This window comes from Panicum hallii, chromosome 1 (assembly GCF_002211085.1).
Source record: "Panicum hallii strain FIL2 chromosome 1, PHallii_v3.1, whole genome shotgun sequence".
NCBI lineage: Eukaryota > Viridiplantae > Streptophyta > Magnoliopsida > Poales > Poaceae > Panicum > Panicum hallii.
In genome coordinates, this window is record NC_038042.1 from 27,940,609 (window position 1) to 27,955,744 (window position 15,136).

General features: G+C 40.6%; 1 protein-coding gene across 1 annotated transcript; it reads left to right on the plus strand.

Moving 5' to 3' along the window:
- Window positions 1-2,146: 2,146 nt before the first annotated feature.
- On the plus strand, window positions 2,147-12,446 carry LOC112886365 (probable UDP-N-acetylglucosamine--peptide N-acetylglucosaminyltransferase SEC). Its single transcript, XM_025952257.1, has 28 exons — window positions 2,147-2,600; window positions 4,163-4,311; window positions 4,402-4,500; window positions 4,614-4,664; window positions 5,083-5,199; window positions 5,276-5,332; window positions 6,082-6,201; window positions 6,821-6,883; window positions 6,982-7,060; window positions 7,337-7,446; window positions 7,527-7,580; window positions 7,655-7,722; window positions 7,826-7,928; window positions 8,082-8,284; window positions 8,388-8,484; window positions 8,877-8,948; window positions 9,043-9,119; window positions 9,233-9,349; window positions 9,482-9,566; window positions 9,651-9,818; window positions 10,505-10,615; window positions 10,697-10,783; window positions 10,863-10,990; window positions 11,175-11,257; window positions 11,372-11,477; window positions 11,572-11,718; window positions 11,799-11,919; window positions 12,018-12,446. The coding sequence occupies exons 1-28, from the start codon at window positions 2,354-2,356 to the stop codon at window positions 12,129-12,131; spliced, it is 3,033 nt and encodes a 1,010-aa protein (XP_025808042.1). The 5' UTR covers window positions 2,147-2,353; the 3' UTR covers window positions 12,132-12,446.
- Window positions 12,447-15,136: the final 2,690 nt, after the last annotated feature.

The following is a 15,136-nucleotide window of genomic DNA, read 5'->3' on the forward strand; positions in this document are numbered from 1 at the left end:
CTCGTACAAAGTTTCCATGGATTCACGCACCCCATACACTACAAAGGAATTTCACAAGATGCAATCTTGTACTTCAAAGAACTACACAGGATCATTATTAGGATTAGAATCTGTCGGTACATATACCTCCTGCTAGGGTGTCCAGACCCTTAGCGTCTCGCTGTCATCTCACAGGTAAGGGCGCGATGGTGTCTGGCTCCGGCGTGTGCGCCAAGCGCATCGTGGTGGACGCGCGCCACCATATGCTCGACTGCCTATCCTCCATCATCGCCAAGGAACTGCTCAACGACTAGAAGATCGTAATAGCCCACTACAAGGAGATTTGCCTCTCCACGGGCGTAGCCCGTCAGGGAGTCACCTGGCAGACTGTCCGCCATGATGGACACGAGGTTATCCGTGACCTCACACTTATCCTCTGGGAGACGGGACGTACGGCCCGGACCTGACAGCCGGGATCATGGCCTCCGGACCTCCCCCCCCCCGAGCTCATATAGGTTCGGTGCCCCTACGTGCCCATGAGGATAAGGTACTCGGGGATGGCCTCCACAGGCCCGGACCCCTCAGGGGTCCGGCGCCGCCACGTGTGGGAGCCAGACCCCTATGGGCCTGTCTCTCCAACTGGCCTCGGGGGCCCGGACCCCACTTTTCCTCCGGGATGGGGTCCGGCGCCGCCACGTGCTGCCAAAGTGGCAGCTCCAGGGCCGTCCCTGCCACGTGCCCATGGCGGAAGGCCCTCCGCGGGATGCCAGCCCTACAATTGCATTGAATGCGGATAGGTGGGCCGGGTGTGCCCAAGTCAAAGCATGGTCTGCCCAACTGACACCGCGGTAAGCCCGCCTATTTCCAAGACGGCGCGTCACTGTGCTCTGTGCTCAAGCAGACGGCGTGTAGTCACATCACGGCGCCGCGCGTGGGTGATGATGGCCTGCTGCAGGTGAGCCGAGGCGTGCGCTGCAACAGTGTGCGCGGAGACGACGGTGCGGCAGGTCAGCGCTGCTCCTTCGCCTGTCAGAGGGTCCTGACCCAACAGTGGAAGCACAGCTTCCACTGTTGGGTAACACTGACAGCAGTCACTGTGACGGCAAGGCGGTACACGGCCATATCTTGGCTGTAGATACGCACATCAACTTCTGGATTGTGAGGACTACAGGAAGGAGCTGGAGAAGAAGATCACATATCTCTCATGTTACAGGCTCCTGATGGCCGGGCCCACCTGTCGGGACCCCGCACAGTGTAAGCACTCCCCTTAGTCTATAAAAGGGAGAGTGCACTCGTTAGAACAAGAACAAAGGTTCCTCCTCAGGCTTACACAAGGTCTAGACTCACGAGCTGTCCGCAAGCACACTCAAGCAATACAACTCAAAAGTGGACGTAGGGTATTACGCTCCGGCGGCCTGAACCACTCTAAATCCTCGTGTCCTTCCCGTGTTCATTCCGCAAATCGATCAAGCGCTCCTAGGTCTCCCCCAAACTCTTCCTAAACTAGGATTAGGCGGGTGCATTCCGCCACCCGGCTGGAGATTTCCTCCGACAGAATCCATTATAAGATCTTGTTTGGTTCCCACCGATTAAAACAAACTGATTAAAGTTTAGTCATTTTAGGGACTAAAGTTCCAAACAAAGTGACTAAAAGCGGCTAAAAACGTTTTAATCTCATTAGTTCCCAAAGTGTAGCTAAAAGGAGCTAAAACGAGAAGTTGAGAGGGTCTGCCCTTTATTTTAGTCATTTTGTTTGGAACTTTAATCACTTGATCAGTTACTTGATCCAAATAGGGGTGACTAAAATTTTAGCTACTGCTTTTAGTCACTTGATGTAAACGGACCCTAATTCATATGCTTTCCTTTGGTAAGGGGCTCTACCTAATTGTACTTAACACTAAAAACTCTTTTGAAGAAAGCTTTGAGAAGCTCACCTTCCCAAGATGGCATGAGGAGTAGAAATACTAAAAATACCAGAAAAGACGTAACCAATCATATAAATCCACGAAGCCTTGGTGAAAAATAGGCTGAGAAATCTCGGCTGCATGCCACGCCGATTGTAAATGAAATCTGTCGAAATTGACTGCTCCCCTTCCGCCACCCCTTTTTTTTACTGTGCCATCGCAGTCTCGCTCCTCATATAAAATTCGCCGAAGGCACCCACCTCTCTCCTCCCGCAGCATCCTGCGTCTCCGAAGTTCCGAGGCCCCCCCACATACGGTCCCCCACCTCCCCTCTCTCTCGAAGCCTCCAAGCCTCGGGCTCCCTTCTCCCCACCTCTCGCGCGGCGAGGTGTCGATCCGCCCGGCGATCTGGGCCCTCAGGCCGGCGCCCGCCCCAGGGAGGCTTCTCCTTACCCGCCGCGGGGGCGGAGATGCTCTCGCTGCAGCAGCAGCAGCACGGCGGCGCCGTCGCCGGCGGCGACGCGCGCCACCACGCGCCGCAGCCAGCGGTGCTCGGCGGCGGCGGCGGGGACTGGCTAGGGTTCGTGGGCCGCGCGGACCTGGAAGAGCCTGCGAGGAATGCCCCGTCGCCCGCCACGTTCCTGCTGCCGCCCGCGCCGCTCGACGACAGGGCGGCTCAGCCCGAGCCCAAGCCCAAGCCCGGCCAGCTCGCAGGAGGTGACTCTAGCTGCAAGCGTTTTTCTCCTCCCCTTAGATTGTGTCGTGGCCGTCCGTGTTTGGGGGGATTCGAGCTTTGGGTTCTGAGATCTACCAATTCCCCCCCTTCTCGGTCCATTGTTTGGAATATTAGATTTGGAAATGCATACTACTTGGTTGGTGCTTCTGCGGAGATTCGATGGTGTTGTCTTATTCCTCTTTTTTAGTAAGTGGAAGAATATATATATTTTCCGGTCGGTTTGAATTAAGAATTGCAACTTGGAGACGATCGTGCGACTGTTTCGACTTTCTACTGGGAGAAGTGGCCACAAAAGGTTCTAGAAGATTAGTATAGGCTATCTTAGTTTCTGATGGTCTATATTCTGTATAGGGCTGTGTAGATCACACCTTTAGCGTTGGTCTATCTTTAGATATTGCAATTTTGGAGGTGGCTTGCATGAGCAGCATAGCTTTCTGGGAAACTGATGTCATGCTTTTTGCTTTCAGAAACATAATTGTATCAAAACTGTATCTGTTGCTTGTGTAAATCTGAGAAAATGCAATCAAAAGAATTTGATTACTTTGTGCGGGAGGATCAACTGTTGAGGCTATTTTGCCATTATAATCTGTCAAAAGAACCAGTATTTTCATCTCCAGGGTTTTATGAGGAGATTGATGATATTGGCAACTGGGTGTTGATCTCTGAACAATTAATTGCTGTCCTGATAAAATTCAGCAAAAAAAAAATATTTATGAAGGAGAACTGCACACATTTGTGGCATTTACAAGTTACTTTTGGCTTATGTTAGGGTTAGCATATATTAACAAGAAACCAATGAAGTATCATCTTTGCCTGTAGCATGGGCTGAATGAGTGCAGTACTGTTAGCTACTCCCTCCATTCCAAATTATAGGTCGTTTTGGCATTTCTAGATGCATAGTTTTTGCCATGTATCTAGACATAGTGTATATCACTATATCTAAGTGCATAGCAAAATTATGCACCTAAAAATGCCAAAACAACCAATAATTTGAAATTTGAAATGGAGGGAGTAGTACTTACCAGTGCTAGCATTGTGAATTTCACTCTTTTGAATTTTTCAACTGAAGCTCACCCAAGCTTGCTTGGGAATAAAAAGTGTCCTTGTCTGAGTTGCTATATTGGTTGCCAAATGCCAATTGGTATACTTTAGAGCTCAAATGTTTGAAAGAGTGACTTCGGTGGTGCATGTTTTTGTGCAAAGCTCATGCTTGCTTCACATTTAAGTCATGGGAACTGACTTCTCATGGATTCCATAAATTATGGTCTGATCCTTGAAATTGCATTTAGGTCCAGTATGTAGTGCTATATTGTGCTAGTAGTAGTTCTTTTATTTGAAATAAAATATGTATCAAATGGATTGATAATTGATGTTCTTGGTTTGGAACTTAGTGGGAGGGAAATGTGAACGTTAATTATTTTGTTTTGTTCATATGAAAAAAATATCATTTCAAGCCTGCTCATAGTGTCATTTTCACTATGTGTATATGCATGTTGATGGTAAAGCCTAATGAAAGTTTTTATTGGTTACTCAAATGGTGCAGCTGTTGACGAAGAGCGGCATTTGGCACTTGCTCATCAGAACTACAGGTCAGGGAAGTACAGAGAGGCCTTAGAGCATGGCAATGTTGTTTACGAGAAGAACCCACGTCGAACTGATAACCTCCTCCTCCTTGGAGCTATCTATTATCAGGTGACTAATTCATTTCATGTTCTTCCGAGCATGGGTGTTAGCTTTTTGTACCATACATTTTCTTACATGCTTGAATTCCTTCTGTTGCAGATTCGTAATTATGACATGTGCATTGCAAAAAATGAGGAGGCTCTTGCCATAGATCCACACTTTGCTGAATGCTATGGCAATATGGCGAATGCTTGGAAGGTAGTTTAATGATAATTTAACAAACATCATTATTGCCTATGTACTCTGTACATGAATCTTTTTTTTTAAAAGCCTTTATTGCCAATTCTGAGATCAATGCATTCTCTGTGTAGGAGAAAGGCGATATTGATCTCGCGATTCGTTACTATCTTACTGCCATTCAGGTTTGACTGTAGTCTTATTTATATTTTCCTTGTTTTTATGTTACTATCTTACTGCTGTTCAGTTTGCCTTCTAGACAGCCTAGACATTAGTTTCCGTGTGACTTTCTAGCATCTGGTGCTTATGTGAACGTAATGATGCTTGGGTAGAGGTATAAGCATTAAAGTATCGCACAAGATATGTTAATAAATGTTCAAGCAGTCTTTTGAGTTAAATCCACTAACCTGCGATGTTATATGTTCTTTTTGGGTTGGGGGGGGGGCATATATCTTCACTTGACTGGACATGCTATTTTCACATGCTTGTTTTATTTACCATGTGGGTTCATGTTTGTAATTTTCTGCTAGTGCTTAGTGTCATGGACTTTTCACTGTTATAAATAAACTGCCCTCATTTATTTTCTTTCTGCGGACCTTTTAGCTGCGACCAAACTTCTGTGATGCGTGGTCAAATCTTGCTAGTGCGTATACACGGAAGGGGAGATTGAATGAAGCAGCTCAATGCTGTAGACAAGCACTTGCCATAAACCCTAGATTGGTATGTACATGCGCTCATGTGAAATTGTTAGTATGTCTAATTGTTTGTGAACTGATGCCATTTTGTGCTGACTTAGGTTGATGCACACAGCAATCTTGGAAATCTGATGAAAGCTCAAGGTTTCATTCAAGATGTGAGCAACTTAATCATTTTTGGCTTTTGTACCTGTCACTGTTTTTGTACTCATCAAATTCTGCTTTGCAACAAGTTCTCCCCATTGTTTCCATTCATTGACTTGTTCTTCTGTATTATGTTGTTTTTTATCATTTGCTGTGCATGCATATCCTCTTATCTGTTCCACTGGTTCCACAATTTCTGGTTGACTGGCTAGTTGCATTCTGAAGTAGATTTCACAGAGCCATATAATTTCACCAAACTATCACCAAACTACAGATTTTACAAACTCAGTTACCTATGTCCAGGGGCAAATATCCGCAGCCCACTTGCACTGGCACAGATCAATAATCTACAGAGTTTCAAGTTAATTGACATGGCCTGTTTTCTGTGTTATAGATCAATCCTTCAGACTGGGGTCGGAGTTCGCAAAATATGTATTTCTGTCGTAAAGGGCAACTAGATATGCAGTTCTTTGATAAATGACTTTAAACTTGTAATTCTGCTATACAACTAACACCGGTTAAACCTTCTCTTCTTTTTGTAAAATGGTCTTAAATCTTTTGTTTTGTGATGGTTTAGTCAATTTAGCTGCATTTGTGAAATCTACCTGTTCAAATTGTGCTTTGAGATCATCTTTTACATTGCCATGAGGATGATGCTGAACATCCAATATTCTACCAATTTGTTCGCTTGAGCACTTAATTCCCCTGGTGTAGACTAATATCTTTTGGGTAATGAGTTTTGACATGTTGATTGTAATTACAGGCATATAGTTGTTACATTGAGGCGTTACGCATAGATCCTCACTTTGCAATTGCATGGTCAAACCTTGCTGGTCTGTTTATGGAGGCAGGAGACCTAGACAAAGCTTTAATGTATTACAAGGTAAATGATAGAGCTGTGTTTGACCACAGCACTAGTTGATATTAATCATGCTTGATTTCATACTTTTTTGAGGTACCCTAGGTCCTCAATTGATTTTTTTTTTGTGGTGCTTCCGAAGATTCTAGATAAGTTTTTTTACATGCAATCTAGCAAAGATGGAAGTTGCTTCATGCATCTGTACTGGAACAATGTTGGTATGTAGCAAATGTTTTGCCAATTTTTTCGTGTTAATTTGTTATTATGTTGTTTTTTATTGTCATGCTTTATTGTAGAGATTCTCCTTTGTTTTTTTATTTGTATTTATCTTCATGGTCATGGACCTTCTCTTTGGTGTCTTCCAAATATACAGAAAATAGTTGCTTTCTCATTGTACTAATGGAATTTAAACTTGATCGATACGGCTGTGTTTACATGCTTAGTGTATCTTTATTAACTTATTACCTATATGCTCCCAAATTCTCATATAGTGCTCGTATCATTCTCTCATTTGATTAACATCCAAATTGTCCTATAGTGTCTGCATAATATGATATCGAGTTGAATGGAAGCCTTTCCTTTTTTTGAGCATCCCACTTGTCAAGCTGATGGGTTATGTTGCTGTCTTTACTTAAAATTGCAGGAAGCTGTTAAACTTAAGCCATCCTTTGCAGATGCATATCTTAACCAAGGGAATGTTTATAAGGTAAGCTTATATGTTGTGATAGAAAATCCTGCAAGAGAATGCAGGGACAACTTTGGTCTAGGAGGAAAACTAGATCTTATATTTTCTTGGTTGTCCAGGCTTTGGGAATGCCTCAAGATGCCATTATGTGTTATCAACGTGCACTGCAGGCACGCCCTGACTATGCTATGGCTTACGGTGAGATATAGTTCTTATACTAGTATTTTGTGAAACCCTGGTTTTCTTCTTTTTCTGTATCTGGGTATCTTATCATTTTTCAAAAAAGATTCTGAACTTTTGCCACAAAAATAAAAATAAATACTAATTAAAGATTACCCTTTGAGTTCATTCATTTAGATACTCATCTCGGGTGAGATGCGAACAAGCTTACAAGAGAATGGTCCTTTCTTTACCTTCAAAGTAGAGCCTTAGTATACCTCGTAATACAAAGGTAGGGGAAACATTTTCGTGCAGGTAATCTTGCTACTATTTACTATGAGCAAGGCCAGCTTGATATGGCAATTCGTTATTACAATCAAGCTATAGTCTGCGATCCACAGTTTGTCGAAGCGTATAACAACATGGTTAGTCATTGGTCCTCCCCATTTTGCAACAGTACTGTATGTATAAACTAAAGGTTAGCTGACACCTTTTGTCTTTGTAGGGCAATGCACTTAAAGATGCTGGACGAGTGGAAGAAGCAATCAACTGCTACAGAGTATGTTTCCCTGCTATTACTTTTACTTGTTTTCTTCATGTAGCTCTGATTGTGATCTAGTTCGATTTATGCAGTCATGCCTTGCATTGCAAGCAAACCACCCGCAAGCCCTGACAAACTTAGGAAACATATATATGGAGTGGTGAGATTCTTATTCTTGCATATCTTTTAATATAAAAGGAAATAACATTTTCCATGACTACAAAAGATGCTAATGTGCCCACCATGACAAAAATACACTGCAGGAACCTGATAAGTGCTGCTGCTTCATTTTACAAAGCAGCTATATCTGTGACATCTGGATTATCTTCCCCACTTAACAACTTGGCTGTGATATACAAGCAACAGGTGGGTTTCTTCGTTCATCATGCTTAATCATATTTCTACTTGGAGAACACAAACTTTTCTGTTCTTATATGTTCAAATTGAATAGTTTCTTGAACATCCACACCCATTCCTGCTGTTTGTATCCCTGATTCCATTTTTTTGTATATGCACCAGGGAAACTATGCTGATGCTATCACATGTTACACTGAAGTACTTCGTATAGATCCTACAGCAGCTGATGCACTAGTTAATAGAGGGAATACATTCAAGGAGATTGGTAGAGTTAATGAAGCAATTCAGGATTATATTCAGGCTGCACGCATCAGACCAAACATGGCAGAAGCCCATGCCAACTTGGCCTCAGCTTACAAGGATAGGTACTCTACAGATCTCAAACCTATGTAGTATTATGCATTCAGTTTCTGGCATTATTTTTTGTTTTCTGTAGTATAAATATTGTTAAATGCGACCTTTCTGCAGTGGGCATGTAGAGACAGCTATAATTAGCTACAAACAGGCTCTACAGCTGCGTCCTGATTTTCCTGAGGCAACCTGCAATCTTCTTCATACCTTACAGGTTACTTGCAACTTCTCTGTACCCATTAGTGCATTTGTGGGAAAAAAAAATTCAAATAAGACTAAACCTGGAACTTCAAGGAAAAAAATATGAAAATATGTTACAACATATTCATATTTTTTTTGTCTCCGATGTGCAAATTCATAGGCCAAAAAAATCACTTGTAAATTTTTTTTGTCCCTAATGAGCAAATATGTTACATCAGTTTTTCACTTGTAAACTTCATATGATCTAAAAATCTTGCATTGGGATGAACTTAATGTTTTTCTATATTGGATTTCATCGCAGCTTTCTTGCCTTTATGATCCCAAAGTTTTGGGCCAGCGATTTTAAACAATGGACCTTTTAAGAGGGATCACTAATCTGTAATATTTTCTTTTGGATCACTGCAGTGTGTCTGTGACTGGGAAAACAGGGACACGATGTTCCGTGACGTTGAAGAAATTATAAGAAGGCAAATAAAGGTTATCCTTTTCGTAAAATCGAATGAAATTCCATTTTTGAAAATGTGGTAACCCGTTCTTGTCTAACTTTTTTTTTTGTCTTTGCTTCTTACAGATGTCAGTATTACCAAGTGTGCAACCTTTCCATGCAATTGCTTATCCTATCGATCCAATGCTTGCGTTGGAAATAAGGTATCGTTGTATAACATTCTGTTCTTTTGTCTTGTCTAACACATTGCTCTTTTAGTTGAAATATATTCTCTCCCTTTTTTTCTTCTTCTTAATATCACCCTTTTTCTTGGCAGCCGTAAGTATGCAGCTCATTGTTCCTTGATTGCTTCTCGTTTTGGGATGCCGCCTTTTGTGCATCCACCACCTGTTCCTGTAAAAGCGGAGGGTAAACACTGCCGACTCAGGGTGGGGTATGTGCAAAAAAAAAATCTTGTGCATTGAATTGGAGAGGTTTATTAAACATATTCATATTTGGAATGAGTAGTGATTTCGGATATGCATGATTGTATAACAGCAAAATAACTGGGCTTCCCATATTACAGATATGTGAGTAGTGATTTCGGAAATCATCCCCTCTCCCATCTCATGGGATCAGTATTTGGAATGCATGATCGTGACAATATCGAGGTTATTTCATTTCCTTTCACTCCTCTCCCTCCCTTTTTTTTTACATGCAAGGTTCTCTATCTCTGACTCGCTAACGAACGGCAGGTCTTTTGCTATGCACTGAGTCAAAACGATGGTACTGAATGGAGGCAGCGTATTCAGTCTGAGGCAGAGCATTTTGTTGATGTCTCTGCCATGACCTCTGATATAATTGCCAGACTTATCAATCAAGACAAGATACAGATATTGATAAATCTTAATGGCTACACAAAGGTAATTTTCAGTAATATTATTGTTACTTCTACATCTGTCTGTTATTGTTTCACATGTTTCAGTTTCTTCAGATGCCTAGTGCTTGCTTTTCTTGTGCTGTACTGTTTACTGTGGTTTGTGCAAATCATTTATTTCAAGAAATAGTTTCATCCATACCACCACTTTAATGTGCACTTTCCATCTATACCATCAGCCTGTGTCCATGACATGTAGGACCTGACCCCAAGCCATTGACTAGCCTGGTGGTATAGATGAAAAAAATGCATCTCAAGTGGTGGTACTGATGCAAATTGCCTAGAAAACCTTGATATGGGATCATTCTTAAATCTTAATTCAGGACAGAAATGTGATTGTATAGTCCCTGCTTGGCAGAGCTCCAGCTCAGATTTCTTGGAGCTGGGTATATGTAGCTCCAAGAAATCGAGGATCTGGAGCTGGAGGTATGCCAAGAGCATTTAAATGAATCATTTAATTTATAGTTTAGACTAAATATAAATATTTAAACTATAATTTAGTCTACAAACTGCAGATCCGTCCTGGATCTCAGAGCTGGAGTGCCAAACAGTGCATAGTATTTTTGAACACAGCATGCAGTTTCTTATATTGTTTGTCTTTGCACAGCCCTACACTGATTTCAGGTGCTTGCATTGCTATTCACTGTCTGATCTTGTACTTAATTTGAACAGGGAGCCAGGAATGAAATTTTTGCATTGCAACCAGCTCCAATCCAAGTTTCATACATGGGGTTCCCTGGCACAACGGGTGCTGCATACATAGACTACCTGGTCACGGATGAGGTATTATAGCATCTAAGGTTCTAGTCTAATAGCTAATTGGCCTAAGATTTATATTGAAGGTGGTTATAAACGGTTCTGCAGTTTGTTTCTCCAAGTTGCTATGCACATATATATTCAGAAAAGCTCGTCCATTTGCCTCATTGCTATTTTGTCAATGACTACAAGCAGGTTTGTCTTCATGCTTCATGTTCTTGTTTCCCTTTTTCATTGATATGATCTATGATTTCTAAATGTGTTGTTGTAACAGAAAAATCAAGACTGTCTCACTCCGATATGTCCACATAAAAGATCTGATTATGGATTACCTGAGGATAAATTTATTTTTGCATGCTTCAATCAGCTTTATAAGATGGATCCGGAAATATTTGATACATGGTAACTATCAACTATCTAACATGTTCCTTATGTGCTGCAAGTTTGATGTATCTACCTTCTGTTTCTGTTTTTTGATTTCCCAATGGTGTTATGATGAATTAGAGTTTACTTTTCTTTTTCCTTTTTACTGGACTACCCTTTATAAGGGATGTTACTAACCGTCTGCTCTCTACTCATCTTTAAGGTGCAATATTCTGAAACGTGTTCCCAACAGTGCATTATGGCTCTTAAGGTTCCCAGCAGCTGGGGAAACTAGAGTAAGATCACGTAAGTACCCTAAACAAAAGCTTTTCACGTGTTAATTCCACCTCGTAAACAAAACTTCAATTGAAGGCAGTTTGTTTGACATCTGCAATGCCACAATAAACCCCTTCTATACAGATGCTGCTGCCAGAGGAGTAAGACCAGATCAAATCGTATTCACAGATGTTGCCATGAAAAATGAGCATATACGACGCAGTCAACTGGCAGACCTTTTCCTGGATACGTACGAAGTTTCTATGGCCTGCTATTTGTTTTCAGTGAGCTCAAAGCATAAAATTAATATGCATTCTGTGTCCTTGTGGTTTTCCTTTGACCAGCCCCCTATGCAATGCCCACACAACTGGCACCGATATACTGTGGGCTGGTTTGCCAATGATCACTCTTCCGCTGGAGAAGATGGCAACCAGAGTAGCTGGTTCCCTCTGTGTAGCTACTGGGCTCGGGGAAGAGATGATTGTTAGCAGGTAAATATGCACAAAGTACCAATTCATTTTGCAATCAAACCATGCAAAGGCTTACCTTCTTTACTTCTTGGTTCTACTAGCATGAAGGAGTATGAAGAAAGAGCAGTTGAACTTGCTCTAAATCCGGCGAAGCTTCAAGCGTTGACTAATAAGCTGAAGGAAGTTCGAATGTCCTGCCCATTATTTGATACAGCCCGATGGGTAAGTTCTCCAAAAGAATGTCCCTCAACATTTCACCTTGGTGACAAGTCTGGAATTCTGACCAAAGTACTACATGCAATCGTGCAAAACGGTCTCAGGTGCGCAACCTTGAAAGGGCTTACTACAAGATGTGGAACCTGTACTGCTCTGGTCGCCACCCGGAGCCATTCAAGGTGGAAGAGGATGACAATGAGTTCCTGTTTGACCGCTAATGAAATTACATCACCAGCCCCGGCTCTGTAAATAAGGCAGAGAGTTAGCATGATAGTACGTGACTGCGCTCCAGGTGCTTGTTTGGCGCCGCCTGAGACCGTTTGTGGAGGCTAACCTATGTACACTACCAGAAGATTGTAGGGGTAGTCTGTATTATTATTATTATCACTATTGTTACCAAAGCTTATTTATTAGTAACACTGGTCCCAGTTTGTAACTTGTACGGGATATTACTCAAGGTCTATGTTGCGCTTGCAATATTTATGATAAACGGTTTAGTCATCAAGGAAGTCATTGGGGAATCTTTTCTGTTACAATTTTGTTCAGTGAATTTTGTACACTCGTTTGACTTACAAATGTGATGGCTGTGTAAATGTGTTTTTGTTTTTTTTCTGCAAGCAGCACAGTGTGAACTGTAGGGATGCAAAATGGTCGAAAATGATCGGCGAAAGGCCCCGTCACTTTTACTTCCATATTTTTTATCGGAAATGAAAATGATCCGATATTATCGGAAATGAAGATAGCATCGGTAATTTTGGAAATAAAAATATACGACCATATTTTTTATCGGAAATGAAAATGATTCGATATTATCGGAAATGAAGATAGCATCGGTAATTTTGGAAACAAAAATATACGATCGAGAATATATCGATAACGATCAAAATCTATCAAAATGATATTTTGAAAAATAATAAATATGTCAAACATTAACCTGTTAAGAAAATCAGCACAACAACTCGGACACATTTCATATATAAGTAATGATGGTTAAGATATTAATAAAAAATTCATGATATGTATCTTATTTCATAGTACTATTAATCCTTTTATCCATAATCCCATGGATTCCGGTCGTTAGATTGTGATTTAGGATTAAAATAAATGAGTCATAAATCTTTAAAAATATAGATATGATATTCTAAAAATATAGATAGAAGGGTGTGCTGGTATTGTACGTGGATAGGTATTTCTATCGGTAAAATACGGTAGAATAGGGTGAAAATACGACATTTCTCGAAAACGATCGGAAGATGCTCAAATCATTTTCGTTTCCACTTCCATGTTTTTTTACCATTTTCATTTTTGTTTTTTGATAATTATTTTTATTTTTGTTTTTAGCCTTAAAAGTCAATAAAATCCTGAAAACGATCCTTAAAAATTAAAAATTACCATTTTTATTTTCATCCCTACTGAACTGGGTATGCGGGCTCCATGGCTAAGGCAGGTCAGTGCAGCAAATTTATAATATTACAACATTCTATTCCATAAAAAAAAGACACTTTGATGGTCTGCGCGCTTCGCTGTGCGTGAACACCAAGAATGCAAGGAAGGGTAAAATAAAGTTGAAATCAAAGTAAACAATGCACTGAAAAAATGGAAATAATCGACCCGGTGCGGTTCGGCGAGGAGGCCTATCCGCCTATGTGGACATTGTGGAGTGGCATGGCCGGTCTTTCCATCTAATAATTGTTGTTGTTGTTTTTTTTTGTTCTCTCTACTTCCAATCCTGGTCTGTTTTTGCATCGAAAAATATTTGTTATGCACACAAATCATATATTCATACCAAAAAATACTGTTGACTCTTCACTGGATAATAATTGAAGATCACATTGTATTTTTTGTCTTGCAGTTTTAATATTAGTGTTTTGTTTTTGTTGAGCTCATGCTTTGTGGTATGAGTATTTGCCGTGCACTGAAAGTCCAATATTCCCACTTATTTTGCATTTAGCACATTTATGATGTTCTTAACAGGTTGGATGTTCCAATGTAATCTGGTTGTTTCCTGTCTGAATGTCTGATTGTGACACGCTGTATTTCTTCCTAAATAAAGGACAGTCTTGTCTTGTTATTGTGAGGTAGGGAAGACTTCGCATTTACATAGTGGACTAAGCTCCTTGTTCAACTTGTTTTACGGCTGCTTGCCTATAAGCTTGTCAGGCTCATACAGCTTAGTTATAGCTGAAAATAATTTGTTTCATGTTTCTAAGGTACTTTGTATGTGCTATGTGCAATGATTTAGTTTATGCCACAAATTTAAGTTTGGCAAAACTAATATTGTATTCATTAGGTATTTAAAATTTTAAACCACTTTTGTATTTATGCCATCAGCGTTCATATTGTACTGCCATGTGTCATTACAGGTAGACATTCCTTTTACCAAGGAAGGGAAACTAATACTTCAGAGCTTCAAACAAGGGCACAGTATTTCTTTAGCCTGAAAGAGATTGAATCTGCAACAAAACATTTTGAATGTCACCATGCTAAGTCTGGGACTCAAAACTAGAACCAAAACCGTGCACGTAAAAATTTTATGAGGACGAACCTGCACCTTTTAGTTAGAGACATATATTACACTAAATAATAATAATAATAATAATAATAATAATAATAATAATGATGATGATGATGATGATGATGATGATGATGATGATGATGATGATGATGATGATGATGATGATGATGATGATGTCACGTCCCAAAACTTTTTAACATGATAAAAAATTAAGCAACATTATCATGAGCATCATTCAAGCATAATGGAACATCATGTGCATATGATTGTTTGAGATAATTAAATTTTTAGCTTTGTTTAAGAAGAAGATTGTGAAGGAAGTTCAAATTTTGTTAAGTAACTATGCACCCAAAAATTATAATCAAATACTAGGTTTCAAATGATGAATTTTGAATATTTTGTGAGAATTTTTGGATGTTTAACTCGAGCCATAAATTCTTGGAAAAATTGAAAACTTTAGTTTTGCTCGAATTTGTGTGAGCAATCCTTAATAGATTTTTGAGTGTTTGTTGTTGCATTATGTTCTTGGTGATTTAATCTTGCTCCATAAATTTTTGATGAATTTTGGAGCTCGGGAAGTATATGATTTTGAATTTAGAATTTGATTTGCAGAATTTCTTTATTTCCTTTCTCACCCGAACCCACCCGTCAGCCCCTCTCTCTCCCCGCGTGACGCGGCCCGGCGTCGCCGGTTGGCCAGCCGCGGTG

What these genes read in the sequence shown, in the direction of transcription:
- LOC112886365 (XM_025952257.1), top strand. Translation starts at nt 2,354, where the DNA reads ATGCTCTCGCTGCAGCAGCAGCAGCACGGCGGCGCCGTCGCCGGCGGC. An exon ending in TTATAAGAAGGCAAATAAAG is followed by an intron (nt 8,949 to 9,042) that starts GTTATCCTTTTC and finishes TGCTTCTTACAG; the next exon opens with ATGTCAGTATTACCAAGTGT. An exon ending in TTGTCAATGACTACAAGCAG is followed by an intron (nt 10,784 to 10,862) that starts GTTTGTCTTCAT and finishes TTGTTGTAACAG; the next exon opens with AAAAATCAAGACTGTCTCAC.